We start from the raw sequence: 14,810 nt of genomic DNA on the forward strand, positions 1-14,810 counted from the left end.
ATTTTACAGGGACATTATGGCTCTGAGAAACAGAGTCACTTCTAATACACCACCTGTGGACTACCATTTCTTGCAGTTTAAGCACTATGTCTTCATTTCAGTCATGGTTCTGCTACAGCTTGCCATTAATTTCTTGTTCAAATAGGAAGTGTGAACAAGGGCCTTTCTGAACTGGAATGATCAAACTGTTACTGGGGACCATATTTTAAGTCAGACTTTAAATGATGCAATATTATCTAAAAGAGCCCTGTAGCAACAGCTTACAGAACTTTGCCTCAGCATCCATGGTTCAGAATCATACTCCCCATCTACCCAGTTGAAGTAAGAATTGTGTAAGTGCCAGTACACTCTTGCTCCTGGTGTGTGCCTCTGTCTCACATATGACATCAGCCTTGTGTTTTCTATTACGTCATACGCTGTACTGATGAATCTTCACCACAGACTAGATGAAATTGAGAATTCAGAGGTCAGACGTTGTAGGTAGGATGCAATTCCTGTTATGGTAGAATGATAAACAAGCATACTTTGTTACATTTAACCTTCCCATTTTTGTAAAGAAGGAACTTTTGAAGTAGCCAACCGTTTTTGTAAATGGCATTGAGTGTTTGGAAGTAAACTTTTGTGTAAGGTCAAACAAATACATTATTATACAAAGATAATGAATGTTAGGAACTAGCAGAAAGCTGACGTCTTTGGGAATTCTGCAGTGTGATGTCCTTGATTTGTTTTGGAAGTATGAGTTTTTATCCTGAATTATTACTACAGTGGCTTGTAAGCCAGCTGTTTTATTTTTATAGTTTTAAAATTTCTGATTCTTCATAGAGACATTCCTGCATCTACTGTACAGAGCACCTTTTTAACAGTGCAGCACCCGGGAAGGTACTGTCTTAGTCCACTCTCTCACATGTTGTAAGTATCAAGGATTTATGCTGTGTTTGGAAGTCTTGACAGACCTACAGCTTTGAATTTACGTTTATGCACGGCCTTGTCACAATAAGCAGACAGACTGCTGATTGCAGGACTTTCTTCTTCTATTTGAAACAAAATGTGAAGATGCAGAGGTGTGCTTGGTGTCTAGCTTGACTTGAACCTCCCAAAAGGCAGACGACGTAGAACAGAATTCGGGCACCATCATGAGCTCACTTGCAAACGAAAATGTGCATGTTTACAAGGGGAAAGTCTTCAGAAGTCGTGGGATGGCTGACAACACACATATCAAAGCAAATGAGAGTGAAACCCTAAGTCTTTCTTAAATTCCTCCTTACTGCAGTATATACTACCTAGCAGAACACACGGATGCACCTATTCATTATGCTGTAGCTATACTTATTAATGTGAAGCTCAAGTTTCAGTTTAAAACCAGGGTTTCTAACATTTTTGTTTGAAGAAATATATGCATGTATAGAACTTGTACAATTCAAGCAAAAAAGTTTAGTGCCAGTGTTTATCTGGTGAATTCCTTAGGCCAGTCAAGCATACCAAGTAAAAAAGGGGCTGTAATATTGTAGAGGTACTCTCAGTAACCCAGATGAGGCAACAGGAGGATGGGTGGCACAATGCAAAGGGCAGCCAAGTTTGTTTTTAGAGGATCTGCTCAGAAATCAAATTATCCCAGGCAGTGCAACAGTTCAGGGGCCACATTTGGCTTTTTGCTATGGCCTGGTTACCCCTCTTCTCTTGGGTAGCCTCCCTAACTCTCTGTTCTGCATCAGTCTCACTAGTATTTAGTAAAATACTATTTAGTTGTTTATTCGTCTACATCATACATCACTGTGGCTGATACCTTCACACACCTCCCCTCTACCATTCCTTTATGTATGTTTAAGCAAGAACCATAAAAGTTTCTTGCTTAAGAACATAAGTTTCTTGCTTAAGCAGTCAACTTCAGCTTATTTCTTACAGCTGCATATTAGCATAATTTGGTCTTGAGTAATTTTCTGCCATGTGGTACCTTAACGAGAGTGATCTTGCATAGGTGGGCAAGACCAAACTCGACTGGCTAGAGAATGAAAGATATCTGCATTATATCTACAGCTGATGAGGTAAAATTTGTTAATGTTCAAAGTCCCCAAGTTAAGTCTCTAAACAGAAACTGAAGTCATTAGCCATGTATGAAGTGGCATAAAGAAAGCAGAATATTACAGAATTAATGTTCTCAGCCTGGAATTTGGCCATTCATTATCACATTCAGATGTCGAAGCTTTACATGTCTTAAGATCCATTACAACAGCCTTTAACCATACTCTGTACGAGAGTAATACAAGAAGAAACAAGTGAGAATTTGGGCAGTAACTTCAGTCCCCTAAAATAACACTGCTAAATTTGTGGTGCTGAAACTCTTTGAGTAATAGTTACACCTTTTATCTCCCTTGTAAATAGAAATATCCTTCTGCCCTTTCATGTTGATTTTTTTAATCACTTCTATTCAAGATCAGTTAATAACACAGTCTGCATGTATTTTTACACAGACTGCATGGTAGTAACTGTGCATTTGCCTCAGCCAGCTGGCTGGCAGAATGGTGCTGGACAATGTCAGACTAAATAGATACTCTATGTCTGAAGTTCATATTCAGTTCAAGATAAGTGAACAGAGAAAACACTTGTGCTTATTTTCAACTTATTTTTTTATTCTGTTGTAAAAGCTGTTTTAGTGATGATCCACAAAGGCAAAGGATGTATGATGAAACTTCTGGAAAAGTAACATTGCAGCCTCTGCTCAGCTATGTTAGATAACTAATATTCTGGAAAGTGCATCCAAATCGTAGGAATTCCTGTTTTGCTGGGGTTTGTATGATGTTTCCCCATGTGAATAGAACAAGGAAATCTCTTGCCTGATTTTTACCGTACAGCTTTGTCACAGGCATGTACGAAGCTTTTTCCTCAGCACATCACCATTCTCCTGGTTAAGCATGATGTGTGGCCGATCTTGACTATTATGTACTTGAGACTGAGCTCTGCACACAATTACAAAAATAGGTTGTACAGTTTGCAGATGTGTGAGGGCTGTGACCTCCTCCTAGTTTTTAAAGTGTAAACTGGACCTTGTTTCCACACTTACTTGGGGGTTTTCTTGTACAGGAAATACTTTCAGAACATGTTGCCATGTGCTTTTGTTGAGTTTGGTTTGTTTGTTGGGTTTTTTCAAATGCACTCTAAGCCTTTAATTTGCCATTTAGGTACAGATTGCTTAGTTAGGTAGAGATGACCTAAGGTAAGAAAAAGCAAATATGCCATGTGAAATGTAGCAAGGATCAGTTTCAGCACCAGATAATGTTCTGCATTTCACATGTGGATTCCTTTTAAATTGACAATACATAAATGAGGGTATAGCCTGGTAGTGTCCCCACCTGGCACCCCCAGTTAAATCTCCTAAGTCATTTGAAAGGTTGCCCCGTAAACTGTAACGACGGTGGTTTCTTCCTCCTTTTTTTTTGTTATTTGCTGCCCTCCTGTGCCTTTTGGCAAATTATGTTTTATTTTACTAGACTGGTGTGTATGGAACAGTTTGCATACTGTGTTTTGTATTGTTTCTTAAAGGCTATCACTTTACCACTGTTTGTGTAAATAACGAGGATTCTGTTCATCTGGGAGTTTTAATTACTGTTATTTCAAGGGAATCCTCAGATCACAGAAAATTCAGCAGGTATTCCAGTATTGTAAACAGTGCCTTCTTGATGGGTTTCTTGCTGTTCTGAGACATGTAAAGAAGGTATGTCAAGTTTGTGCCAATATGTAGTATGCGACGTTCTGTGAGGGCTTTTGTGTCGGAAAACTGGCCTTCCCGCTTAGTCAGACTCGGGGGGAAGAACGGCAACTATTAAAACACATTAAATGATTCTTTCTCTCTGGCGAGCCAGGAGTGGAGGATGAGGAGCGTCTGATACAGTGAAGTTGCTGGAATTATAGAAACAGCCATAACAAACCACCACCCTCAAGGGCAGATTATTTCGGCTTTTTACTGTTAACGTGCCCGCTGCGGTTGCACTGCCCCCGCCCTGCCCCGGCCTTTCCCTTCGCCAAGCGGGAACGTCAGTCTCCGCGACACGGAGCCCACCCTTTCCATGTGTTTCTGCCGCCGTTACCGCGCTGTACGTCGCTGGGGCTCGCGGTTTGTTGAAGGCGTTTGAACTGTTAAAGTCAATAAAGTCATGTCGCACCTCCGCGCCGCCCTTCCGTCTGCTGCCAAGGCTCGCTCCCTTCTACCCCCGCCGGGCCCAGGTCAAGGTCCCGGCCTCCTTCGCGGCGCCCCATCCCCCGGTGTGCGTGACGCGCGGCGGAAGGGGCGGGGCGGCGCAGAGCGGCGGTTGCCATGGCGCGGCTGCTGGAGCGTCGGTGGCTGGCGCAGGAGGCGGAGGCTGTGGCGGGCGCTGTGCGCGGGGCCCTGGGGCCGCGGGGCGGGCGGGCGCTCCTGGTGCGGGCCACCGGGGAGGCGGTGCTCACGCGGGACGGGAGGCGCCTGCTCGAGGCGCTCAGCCTGGAGCCGCCGACGGCCAGGTACGGGGCGGGGCGGGGCCGGGGCGGGACGGGGGAGCGCGGTCCCGTTAACAGCCACTGTACCCGCAGGATGATGGTGGCGTGTGCCTGCAGCTACCGCGCCGCGACGGGGGACGGCGCTAAGACGTTCGTTATATTGCTGGCCGGCGTGCTGCGAGGCCTGTGCGCGGCGGGCGGCGGCCTGCGGCGGGCGCTGCAGGCCTTCGAAGCGCAGGTGCTGGAGCGGGCCATGGCGCTGGGCGTGCGGCGGCACCTCCTGACGGCGCTGGCCGGGCGGGAGGAGGAGGCTGAGGCGGCCGGCCTGGAGGCGCTGCTGGAGGCCTACCTGGCCGGGCGGCTGGGGCCGGGCGAGCGGCGGCACCTGGCGTGGCTTTGCTCCGAGTACTATTGCCGCTGCTGCCCGGCCGCCGCCACCCGCCCGCAGGCGCTGCGCCTCCTCGGCCGTCGGTTCGCGGAGCTGCACGCCGCAGTGGCCGGCCTCCCCGTGGCGAGCTCTAGGGTCCTGCCCGGGCTCGTATTCCGCAGGGACTTCGCGACCTATTGCCCGGCAGGAGGGGAGCTGCGGGCCGTGCTCATCACCGAGCCCCTCCGACCCGCCCTCTCGGCCCCCGGCGTTGAGTTTGTTGTCGACTCCGAGGGTCAGTATCACGCTTCCCTGCAGTGGATCACAAGGAGGGCAGAGGCCTTAATGAAACACTTGCGGAACAACAACATTAAACTGTTACTGTCGAGTGTGAAGCAGGAGGAAGTAGTTATTTACTATGCGAAATTATACGGTATATCTGTGGTAGAGTGCTTATCATCGGAAGAAATGGCCCTTATTTGTGAAATTACAGGAGTATCACCTTGTGCACCTTTTGGTGATAACATGCGCGGGGAAATCACGGAAACCGCAATGGCAACATTTTGCCAGCCCTTGCTGCTTGGCTCAAAGAGATGCGTTCACATTGGCTTTACCAGTGTGTGCACCTTTCAGCCCCATTGCCTCATTCTTTGTGGGCCAGTCGATAGTGTTAATGAGCAACACGCTGCAGCTTTACAAGAGGCATTTATAATGCTGCAGCAGCTATTTAAAACAGTTGAACAGAGGGAGGACTACAAAGCAGAAGGTGAAAGCCAGAGTGAAGCCTCAGGTGTTTGCAGTTGGCATTTTTCAGATACTCAGATGCAACTTGCAATAGAAAATAATTGTTGTAACAGTACTCAGGTTTCTGAAGGTCAATCAAAAGCACATAGGGATGAAGCAGACACACAGGTTGTAGACCCAGGTTCGCAGGTATGTGATAATCCAGTGTATGTGCAAACAGACTTGCAAATACCCTCAAATCCCATCTTGCGCATCAAGGAATTAAGTGGTGCCACTGAAGGAGATGGCTCTTCACGAGGTGTACAGAAACCGCATGCAAAATGTGAGCATTTGGGTGCCGTGCACGAGAACTGTAAAAATGATTCACTTGTGGACAGTCAAAAGCAGCAGAGCACTGCTGTATTTGCATGTAATGCTAATGCAGGCACTGCATGTGAAAGTCTAGATGTTGGTAAAGACCTAGAGAAAACCAGTTGCAATGTAGTCCCATTAGAACATGGAAAGAGTTGTGTAAGTACTGCACAGAATTATTCTGGCTCTCTCATAAAAGCAGGATCAGTTTTGCCAGTAGGAGGTTTCTTTGAAGTCCTGTTACATTATTATATTCAGTACTATGCAAAACAGTTTCAGCAGTCAGAGGTAGCTGTTGTGTCTAATATAGTTGCTGATGCTCTGCTAAGTATTCCCAAGTCCTTGTACGGGTCAACAGAACGAAACAGCTTTAACAAATTCTATTTCAGAGCCATAAATGCACTCAGAAAAAATGAGCCACTGCCTATGAATGGGAAAGGCTTAGAATCAGTGTATTGCAAATACCACTTAGTCATCTCAGTTCTTCATTGTGTTACAGAACTGCTCTCCATAGATTTAATAATTGGTATTAAGCGGCCACTGCAAAAAGCTGAGGATTATGACTCAGAGAATGACTTCTGAAACCTCTTAATAAAGAATGTTTTTCCTTATGTGTTTTTCCTGTGCCATCTTGTCAAAAGGTTGTGTCTCAAAGTCAGTGCTACAGAATGAAAAATACCTTTTTAGACCCAGAGGCCTAACGTGCTGCTTTCTTCTAAGAAGAAAAGGAAGAGAAAGGCTCTCCAGCTGAGATTTGTGGAAAACTGGGTTGTGTGCTTGCAAGTTATAAGCGAGGGGGGATTTTTTAGCCTTCGTAATAGGCTGGATTGAATGTTACTTTAAATAAAACTATTTTTGTATATATTGTGGTTTCAGATGTAATGGGAAAAATAGAACTGTTGTTGGTCTGTTCAGTGTAGGACAGGCAGAGGTAGGCCACTGCAGCATATCCCAGTGAAGAATTTTCTCATCTGACAGACGATGCAGCATTTGTATCCTTCATTGAGTTTGCTTCAGTCAGTCTACTAGAGATAATAATTTCATATTGTGACTGGCTGGCATTTGCTCTGGCAAATTAGTTTGTGTGACATTACTTAGTACAACTATTAATTTCAGCTATGCTGGGATGAGTTGTGGTGTTACTATCAAAGGCTGTGTGAAAGTTTGCATAATGCAGTTTTGTGTGAAAAACCTGAGGTGATTTTTCAGTTCAGACTTTGGCCATTCAGGATTTTACCGTGGCTTTGTTTGTTTTCTTTTCCTCCTCCTTTTTTCCCCCCAAGATTTCCACCCTCATAAGAGTTTCTTTCAGTTCTGTATCACCTGGATGTCAATACACCTCCCTTTCTGTTGTGTCTTAACAACTACAGGTTTGGTGGGGGAGGCTTTTGAGGTACTGAACAGTTGCAGCTGATAACGGTATCGCCTTGGTTCTCTGTGCCATTGCCAATACTGAGTAATGCTTAGAATAACTGGGGTTTTTAGTCTGCCATTAAATACAATGTAGTGATGGTATTTAAAATTCACAGACACAAATCATGGTATCCCTGAGATGATTACAGCTATCAGATTTTTTTTAATCCCTATTCATTTATGCTGTTGCTTTCCCTATTTTGGTTTCTTCAGAAGAGTCTATCTGCTATCTGCCAAGTTTTTTCAGTCATTCTGGCAGAAATGCTTTGAGTACAACTTTCTGTTGAAAGTTTATGTCTGTTCTTAGTAATATAAAATACTGTCTTTTTTTCCTCACCAGTATGTTCCTGCAGACATCTGCATAATAAAACAATGAAAATCACTAGAGTAATGTCTTTAGGGAAGGACTAGGGACAGAAATTCCTAGTTTTTAGAATTATTTTTGGTGGATACAGAGGTAGAAGAGAACTAAACACAGAGGATAAGAAAACCCCATTCTTGCTGTTACCACATGCATTTGGTAGCTCCTTAGTGTGACAGGTTCAGTATGACTGAAAAGGAATCTCCATTGTGGAAGAACTGGAGTTTAAGGGCTGTTGTTTGGTGAGTTTCCACCAGCCCTGGCACTTCAGCAGCCACTTGGGTTCTGTATTTTGATGTCCTAATGAGCTGCCAAGACAGTTCTGCTCTTGCACAATTTCTGCATACTCTACAAACTGCTGACCAACTTGCTGGCCAAAGATTAATGATTTGCACTGTGGTAGTCTAATGACTGCGGCACACATAAAACCTGGCAGCAGTGATGGTTGTCTGCAGAAGATGCTTTTGTGTGCTGAAGCAAGGTGCTCTCTAAATACAGGTGCAATAAAGAGAATAATGTATCGCTGCACATTATTTTATACTGCTTGCACATTGCACACTTTAATATTTACTGCAGTTTCTTGAAAAAGGCTGACCCAAAACTACTTTCTGTGAATGGCCTATTTGTTTGATTTAAATTGTGTCATTGAGAAGTGAGTCCAAAAGTTTTATCATACCCAAATCTCTTAGGTTTTGTGTGCCAGAGATACAAGAGAGAATTTGAAAATGACAGTTCTATAAAACTTCTTTTTCTGACCTGTTTCTGGTGAAACCTCTCAGGTCTGAAGGTTCATTGAGTCAGGTTATACACCTTTGACTTCTCTGTCCTTTTATATTGTGTGAATGATCAGGTTTCCCTTTTGAAGTACTAGTTCCCTGTTTTTTGTAAACTGAGAATGTGGCACACCTTTCCCTTGGAGAGGAATGTCCCTTGTTTGTGCTGAACTGCTGGGGTAGATGCTTGTTCAGGACATGGCTCTTTGGTTTCCAGTCCTGGAGTCTAAGCACATTACAAAATGTGCACGAAGTAAAGGGAGAAAACAGGCATTAAGAGTCTCTGGGGAGAAGAGCAGATTTACTTCTGGATTCAGGGTTTTCTTATCTTTGTGAATCTTCTCCAGTAATTAGCCTGGAAGTGTAATCATCATCTAATCTTAGAAAATATTTTGGGTTCACTGTTGTCCCATCTACTCCTTAAGAGAAAGGCTGTTTATAGCCCTGAGAAGTGGCACAGTCTGCATTCTGGGCTGTGGCTCAGGTGCTGTCCCTGCTCTTTCTCCTCTGCTGATGATTCTGCCCTGCTTCACCAGCTGCCCCTGTGTTGCAGAGGCTGTGGTTACCCAGCCAACCCTACTCAGGCTGTTACTGCTCATTGGTGTGCGATTCTTTCATGTCATCTTGCAGCTACCCCAAATCTTACAGCTAACTACTAAAGTAGCTTGCCCTTTGATAGGTAATGTAGGGACAATGCTAAGAGTGATCTCTTGACAGAGTGGCAGGGACAAAGGGTTACCTGAGGCATCTTTGGAGGATATGTTTACTCAGTCAAAACCGCAGGGAGCGCTGTGTTTGGGCATGCACTAAGGTTGTAAAAGCCTACAGGTTTTTCTTCTTGAGCTGTTTCACAGAGATTGTTTCTATTTTGTGCTATTATTCTATTATTTTTATAGTCGTAAGTATGGATTGGCTTCCACGCAAAGTGAATGTTGAGTAGATGTGGACCTGTATGTATGTGCATGTGGACTTGGGTCCAAACTTGAAATACCATGTGAAGTGTGGGGATACTGAGGTTAATAACCTAAAATTGAAAGAATGGTTTTAAAGAAATCATACTGATGTCGAACTCTCCTTTCTGCAGTCCTTAGCAAACCTATATTCTACCACACGTGATATGCATCAGAATGTTTTGAAGGCGCTCAGCCCCAAGGAGTGTAGGTGTATTTTAGGCAAGGTGATCCCATTTGTCAGGAAGCAAATTCACATATACAGGCAGGTAGGTTGGGGGGGGGGGGTGTTTAATTAAAACAACAGGTTTTAAAATGTATGTGTGGTAATATACAGTGAAACTAGATTGACAGTGCATCCTGCACACAGCTCTTGAGAATGAGAATAATCTATTTGCATGACGAATATGCGCTATTTTTACTTGTTGATTTGGTGGGGGTCAGGTCTCAACAGACTTACAAAGTGACAGGACAGCACTGAGCCAGCCTCCATTAACCAGCACTCCTCCAGCTGCCTTTCCACATTTCCTGACCCCAGCATCCCATTGCCTAACATCTTCCCAGGTCCTTCTCATCAGTCTCCAGCGTCACCAGCTCCCTGTTTACCAAATAGGTATTGCTAAAGTTCTTTAATATTATGCAACCTGAGTATGGCCTTATATTTTTCCTCCATGTTTAGTTGATTGCTTACTGTTAGTGGTTTTGGCAGCTATACAGAGAGTATTGCTAATAGGACAGTCACAACAAAGAATGTTATTCTGTAGTGTCACAAATCACACACTACTGAAACATGTTTGCAAGAGGGAGTAGGGGAATACACTACTTCGTTTAGGAGCATTACTGGGCTAGTGGCATGGGTCTGGTAATTTTATATTGTTTCTGTTGTTAAAACTGTCTTTTTCCAGCGCCCACAGGTTCGTAATTAACATTACCACAGGAGATGAAGGAAGATGAAACTCTTCACTTGCATATATCTCCTGGACTCCACTAGAACTGCATTCATCTGAGGCTGCACTTAGTTTGCTCTTTGTTATGTAACCCCTCTGATGTTAGAGGTAGACACTTCCATTTTAGATTACTAAATTTATTTCTATGTTTGTTTAGGTTAATCTGTCCTCTTGTGTATTTTTTGGCAAGACTCCTTTAAATCTCAAGAGAGAAACTATTTCAGTGTTCAGCTGCAATAACCTCTTTAGTTTAATTATTTTGAAATCAAAGAAACCTTTTTATTGTCACCAGGAAACCCAGAGATAAGCACTTGTTTTATTTACTATACTATTTATTGCATTATTGATATTAAGACTGAACAAATTAAGACAGTAATGTCTTGATTTATAAACAGTAGCTTTGGAAATGCATTGGCCATAATTAACACATATAATTTTACAGTACCATTTTGTGTAAAGCATCATTTGTATTCTGTTTATGAGACTAGAAATAGATGTTTGGATCTAGGATTACACAAATTACTACCCTCTAAGAATATTAAACTAATAATTGGTTCCAGAAATGAGAATTTTAATTTTAGCATTCCAAAACTAACAATAACGATGGCAAAAATGTAGTAGATTTAATATGCAGTAACTCCTTCTCTATTATATGATTCAATAGAAGAGTAGACTTTGGAAGAGGAATTTATTCCTGTGATAGAGCAGTGCACTCTCTTTAAAAACTGGCCTGGCATGAAGAATACAGAATAGTTTTCTGTAGGAAAACCATTGCTGCAGGTTAAGCAGTTTATTTCTCATTAAACGGCCATCAGATCAAACAACTGTTACACTGAGGCTTTGGTTCGGTGCAGGATTAAGGCCATATCAAAAATATTGCTTCCTGTGTGGCTGCACACTAGACCGTTGTTTTACTGAACAATATCTCTAACCTGTGCTTATTTTGAGATTCCCAGTAAAACAGTCCAGCAGGGGGGTTTATCCTTTTGATGAAAATCATGACCTACTTTCAGGGAGCATCTTCATTTTCCAGGATAAGCATCTGATTAAATATTACCTTAAAATGTGAATGCAGAGAGTGAGCACATGGCAGGGATTTCTCTGGGTATGTGGGGGAAAGGCAGCTCCAGATGAGAGTTATGTTCGTTGACATTTTAACGTTAGGTTTGATGCATGTCTGATATCATGGATGAGGATTATATCTAGGGCAAATGAACTGCATGGGATCTGTTTCCTAAACCCAGAAATACTCTTAGGTTCTTTATTACTGATGCAGTACTTTAAAAAGTACAGAATAGTTAACACAGTGCTGCAAAAAAATGTAATGTTATCAGTGTTGACTGTATTTGAGATGTTTATTGCCATGAGGGTTTTCTAATGTACAGTTTAGGGAGTACAGTCCTGAGGACCCTTCTGCAAGGCTGCTTCTGCAATTCCTGTTTTGATACCAGGGGTTACTCTGCCCTTGCACTCTAGCAGGCGTCTGTTGCCTTGCTGTTAAGTTTTTCTAGTATCTGTATCTTGAAGAAGTCTGTTGTTTCAGTGTGATCAGTGGACTTTTAATTCCTAGAACAAAGTAAAAGGCAGCTTACTTAATTCTGTGATTGATTAATTCATGTTTGTGAAACCTTCAGATCCTCTGCTTCCTGTCTTGGGTCTCCAAATAATGTACTGCTGGACTACCTCCTCACCAGGTTCACTCTGGTGATACTTAGGTACTGAAAACAAAAGCTGTCCAGTCACACATAAGAGGGGTCCTACTCTGCCAATCTTATATATGATACAGTTCAGCTTACGGTAGTGTTTATGGATGAAACTGGGCAGCTCGGTAAGCTTTGCAAGGTGTGATGTAGGTAAGTGGAGGGGGTTTGTGGCATTTCCACCTACATATAGTACAGCAAGTATTGGAAATAACCTTTCTTACAGTCTGAGACATCTTTATCACCTTTCAGTGGGACACTTTCTAAGCTTCAGTAGTTATTAGCAAGTATCATCAGCACCATTTGTTCTAGGACTCCCCTCTATTTCAAGAGCTTTCTGCCTTGGCCATAATCCTCAGTGTTGCAGAAGATACACGGCTTGGATCTACAAAGAGGAACCAATCTGTAATCAGGCAGGAAGCAGGGAATTTTCTCCTCCTGTTTCATTGCTTCTACTCTGCTTGACTGCAGTGCTCATGAGACAGTGTAATACATTAATAACTCTATGGCTGTGTGGGTGGCAAGAAGGAGGGACAAGAATAAAGGAGACGGGAGATAAGAAGACCCCGATCAAAAAGAAATGAGGGAAAAACATGAAAGCTGAATGGTGAATAGAGCACAGAGAAGGACTGCTGTGTAGATGGAAAAATATAAAGACTCAGATACATTAATGGGAAGAAGCAGCCCCAGCTTCCACATGTTCCTCCCTGCAGATGCAGTAGCAGAGGGAAAACAGTAAGTTCTGTTCCCACCTCGGAAGTGTGACCAAAGATGGTTGCCAAATGAAGGAAATAAAATCCATGAAACATTTTCTCCTGTACTGGTGTAGGAGATGGTGACCTGGAAGGGTGCTGGGAGCTGTGGAGACAGCCTGTCTGCCTATCCCAAGGCCGTCTGGGCTGTAAACTTGTGACAGCCTGAGATAACGATTCACATTTCTGTTCCCAGAGCTCTAGGGGTGGATGCAGAAATTACTGGGTGTGGATTACATTTACTTAGATAGCACATCTTGCCTTGCTGGCCTGAGCCTCCGGAATGTGCTTTGATCCTTAGGTACTTCCAAGATGCGGGCTGGAGTCATCAATAATACTGTGTTTCGCTGCACAGTCTCAGTGGTGAAGCGTTCTGGGCTTGAGCTTGTCTGGTTATTTGTACCAGGGGAGTATGGCACAAGTTCATGTTACAGGTCATGCAGTGAATAATGCTGGAGCGTTAACGGGAGGCTGCTGGGTTTGGTGCTTTGAAAAGAATTGTATGAACTCCTATTGCAGTCATAAATATCATTGATAAATTTGCCATCTGCTAGGCCTTAGATGATTAATCTAAATTTACTGGTGTTAAAGCACAGAAAGCCTGTCTAGGACCTCTAAGGTTACTTTTCACAGTGAAATATAACAGAGGTTCAGTGCTTTTAGCCTCCTTTATTGAATTGTAGAGAAAAATTAATTTTCTTGTCTAGTTCTGACTTTACATAAGACTGAAAAGTTTCAGGAAGAACACTAAAAATCATAGATTTCCAGCATCTCAAGTACTTCTCTTACTTAAACACACTCTTAATACTCAAATACATCTCTTACTGATAGTATTGTTTAATAGCTAGCACTCATGACCATGAGAAAGGTCTCTCCCACTGAAAACAGCAGGTTTCTACTTCAGACCCCAAACCTCTAATCCAAACATACTCAGCTGTAGGGTTTTGTAAATATGAGTAATACCTGATTTTAAAAGCTCTTTGTTGATTCAGTAACTGCCTGACATTGGCTGTAACATTTTAACTGCAAGGGTCATGTGGCGAACATCTCGGAATGTCTTATTACTATGAACCACTGGGGATAACCGGAAGACTTTTTTCTTCTAGAGTTTTATAGCGATGTATGCGCGGGGTTAGGATTGGGGCCTGGACCAGTAGCATCTGCAAACTGTGTTTAGTATCTCATAAATTGTACAGCTTTGTAACAATTCTACCTTTAAATTTGGGCAGTGCTCAGGTTTATACCAAAGTCTGAATCTGTATTGAAATGCAGAGAAATAAATTTCTCATCATTATTCCTTCTGGGTTCCTGTTGTCAGAATGAGTGGGTGTTCACATCAGAAGGTAGAATAAATGCCACCGCCTTGAAATGCTGCCTCTACAGCTCCTCATGATATTACACTTGTCATTGTGAGCTTTCTAAATGCTCCAGTTTTGAGCTTGGAATAAATTTATTCCGCTCGTAAAAACACCCACATCTGCAGGAAAGAATAGGTGTGTGTGCCTTCCTTCAGTTTCCACAGTGTGACAAGTGTTTTCCCTCCCTCATTCTCCTCCCTTGCACTGTTTTGATGTGCCATGTGACACCGGCCATTATTTATCTATTTTTTCCTCAAGGCTGAGACTTGTCACAATTTGTTAAAATTGTAGATGCCGGAATTTCTCTTGACTTACTTACTTCCTATCTATTGACTTCCTGCCTATCTATTCGCTTACTGCTAATCTATTCACATAGGTTTTAATCACCCTGCTCAAAAACTATTTGAAGAGTCACCCAGTGATTCAGTAGAGAAGAGCAAACATGAATATTCAATGTAAGGAAGGCAAATGCTGAGGACTTGTCAAACTTCTTACAGTAACAAACAGCAAAACATTAATACCTTAGAGTCAATAACTGGATTCTCCTCAAATTGTTTTGTTTAACAGAAATTTCCAGGATAGCTCTATAGTTGGACAGTTGTTAGTATGTCATAGGAATAGCTG

General features: G+C 42.8%; 2 protein-coding genes across 8 annotated transcripts in view; both read left to right on the forward strand.

The window, feature by feature from the left end:
- The window catches only part of OSBPL8 (oxysterol binding protein like 8), an 88,686-nt gene extending 87,851 nt beyond the window's left edge, over positions 1–835 (forward strand). For all 7 annotated transcript variants that reach the window (XM_061369397.1, XM_061369398.1, XM_061369399.1 and 4 more), the window contains one exon: positions 10–835. In XM_061369397.1, the coding sequence (XP_061225381.1) occupies positions 10–145 (136 nt within the window). In that variant the 3' untranslated portion in view covers positions 146–835. The remainder of the gene's footprint in view (positions 1–9) is intronic.
- A 3,474-nt stretch (positions 836–4,309) lies between these two features.
- On the forward strand, positions 4,310–9,729 carry BBS10 (Bardet-Biedl syndrome 10). Its single transcript, XM_061369306.1, has 2 exons — positions 4,310–4,494; positions 4,564–9,729. The coding sequence occupies exons 1-2, from the start codon at positions 4,310–4,312 to the stop codon at positions 6,512–6,514; spliced, it is 2,136 nt and encodes a 711-aa protein (XP_061225290.1). The 3' UTR covers positions 6,515–9,729.
- The last annotated feature ends 5,081 nt before the right edge of the window (positions 9,730–14,810 follow it).

Source organism: Neopsephotus bourkii, unplaced genomic scaffold (assembly GCF_033783945.1).
Source record: "Neopsephotus bourkii isolate Nb327-2 ecotype Australia unplaced genomic scaffold, CSIRO-AGI_Nbou_v1 NB_1493, whole genome shotgun sequence".
NCBI classification, from domain to species: Eukaryota; Metazoa; Chordata; class Aves; order Psittaciformes; family Psittacidae; genus Neopsephotus; species Neopsephotus bourkii.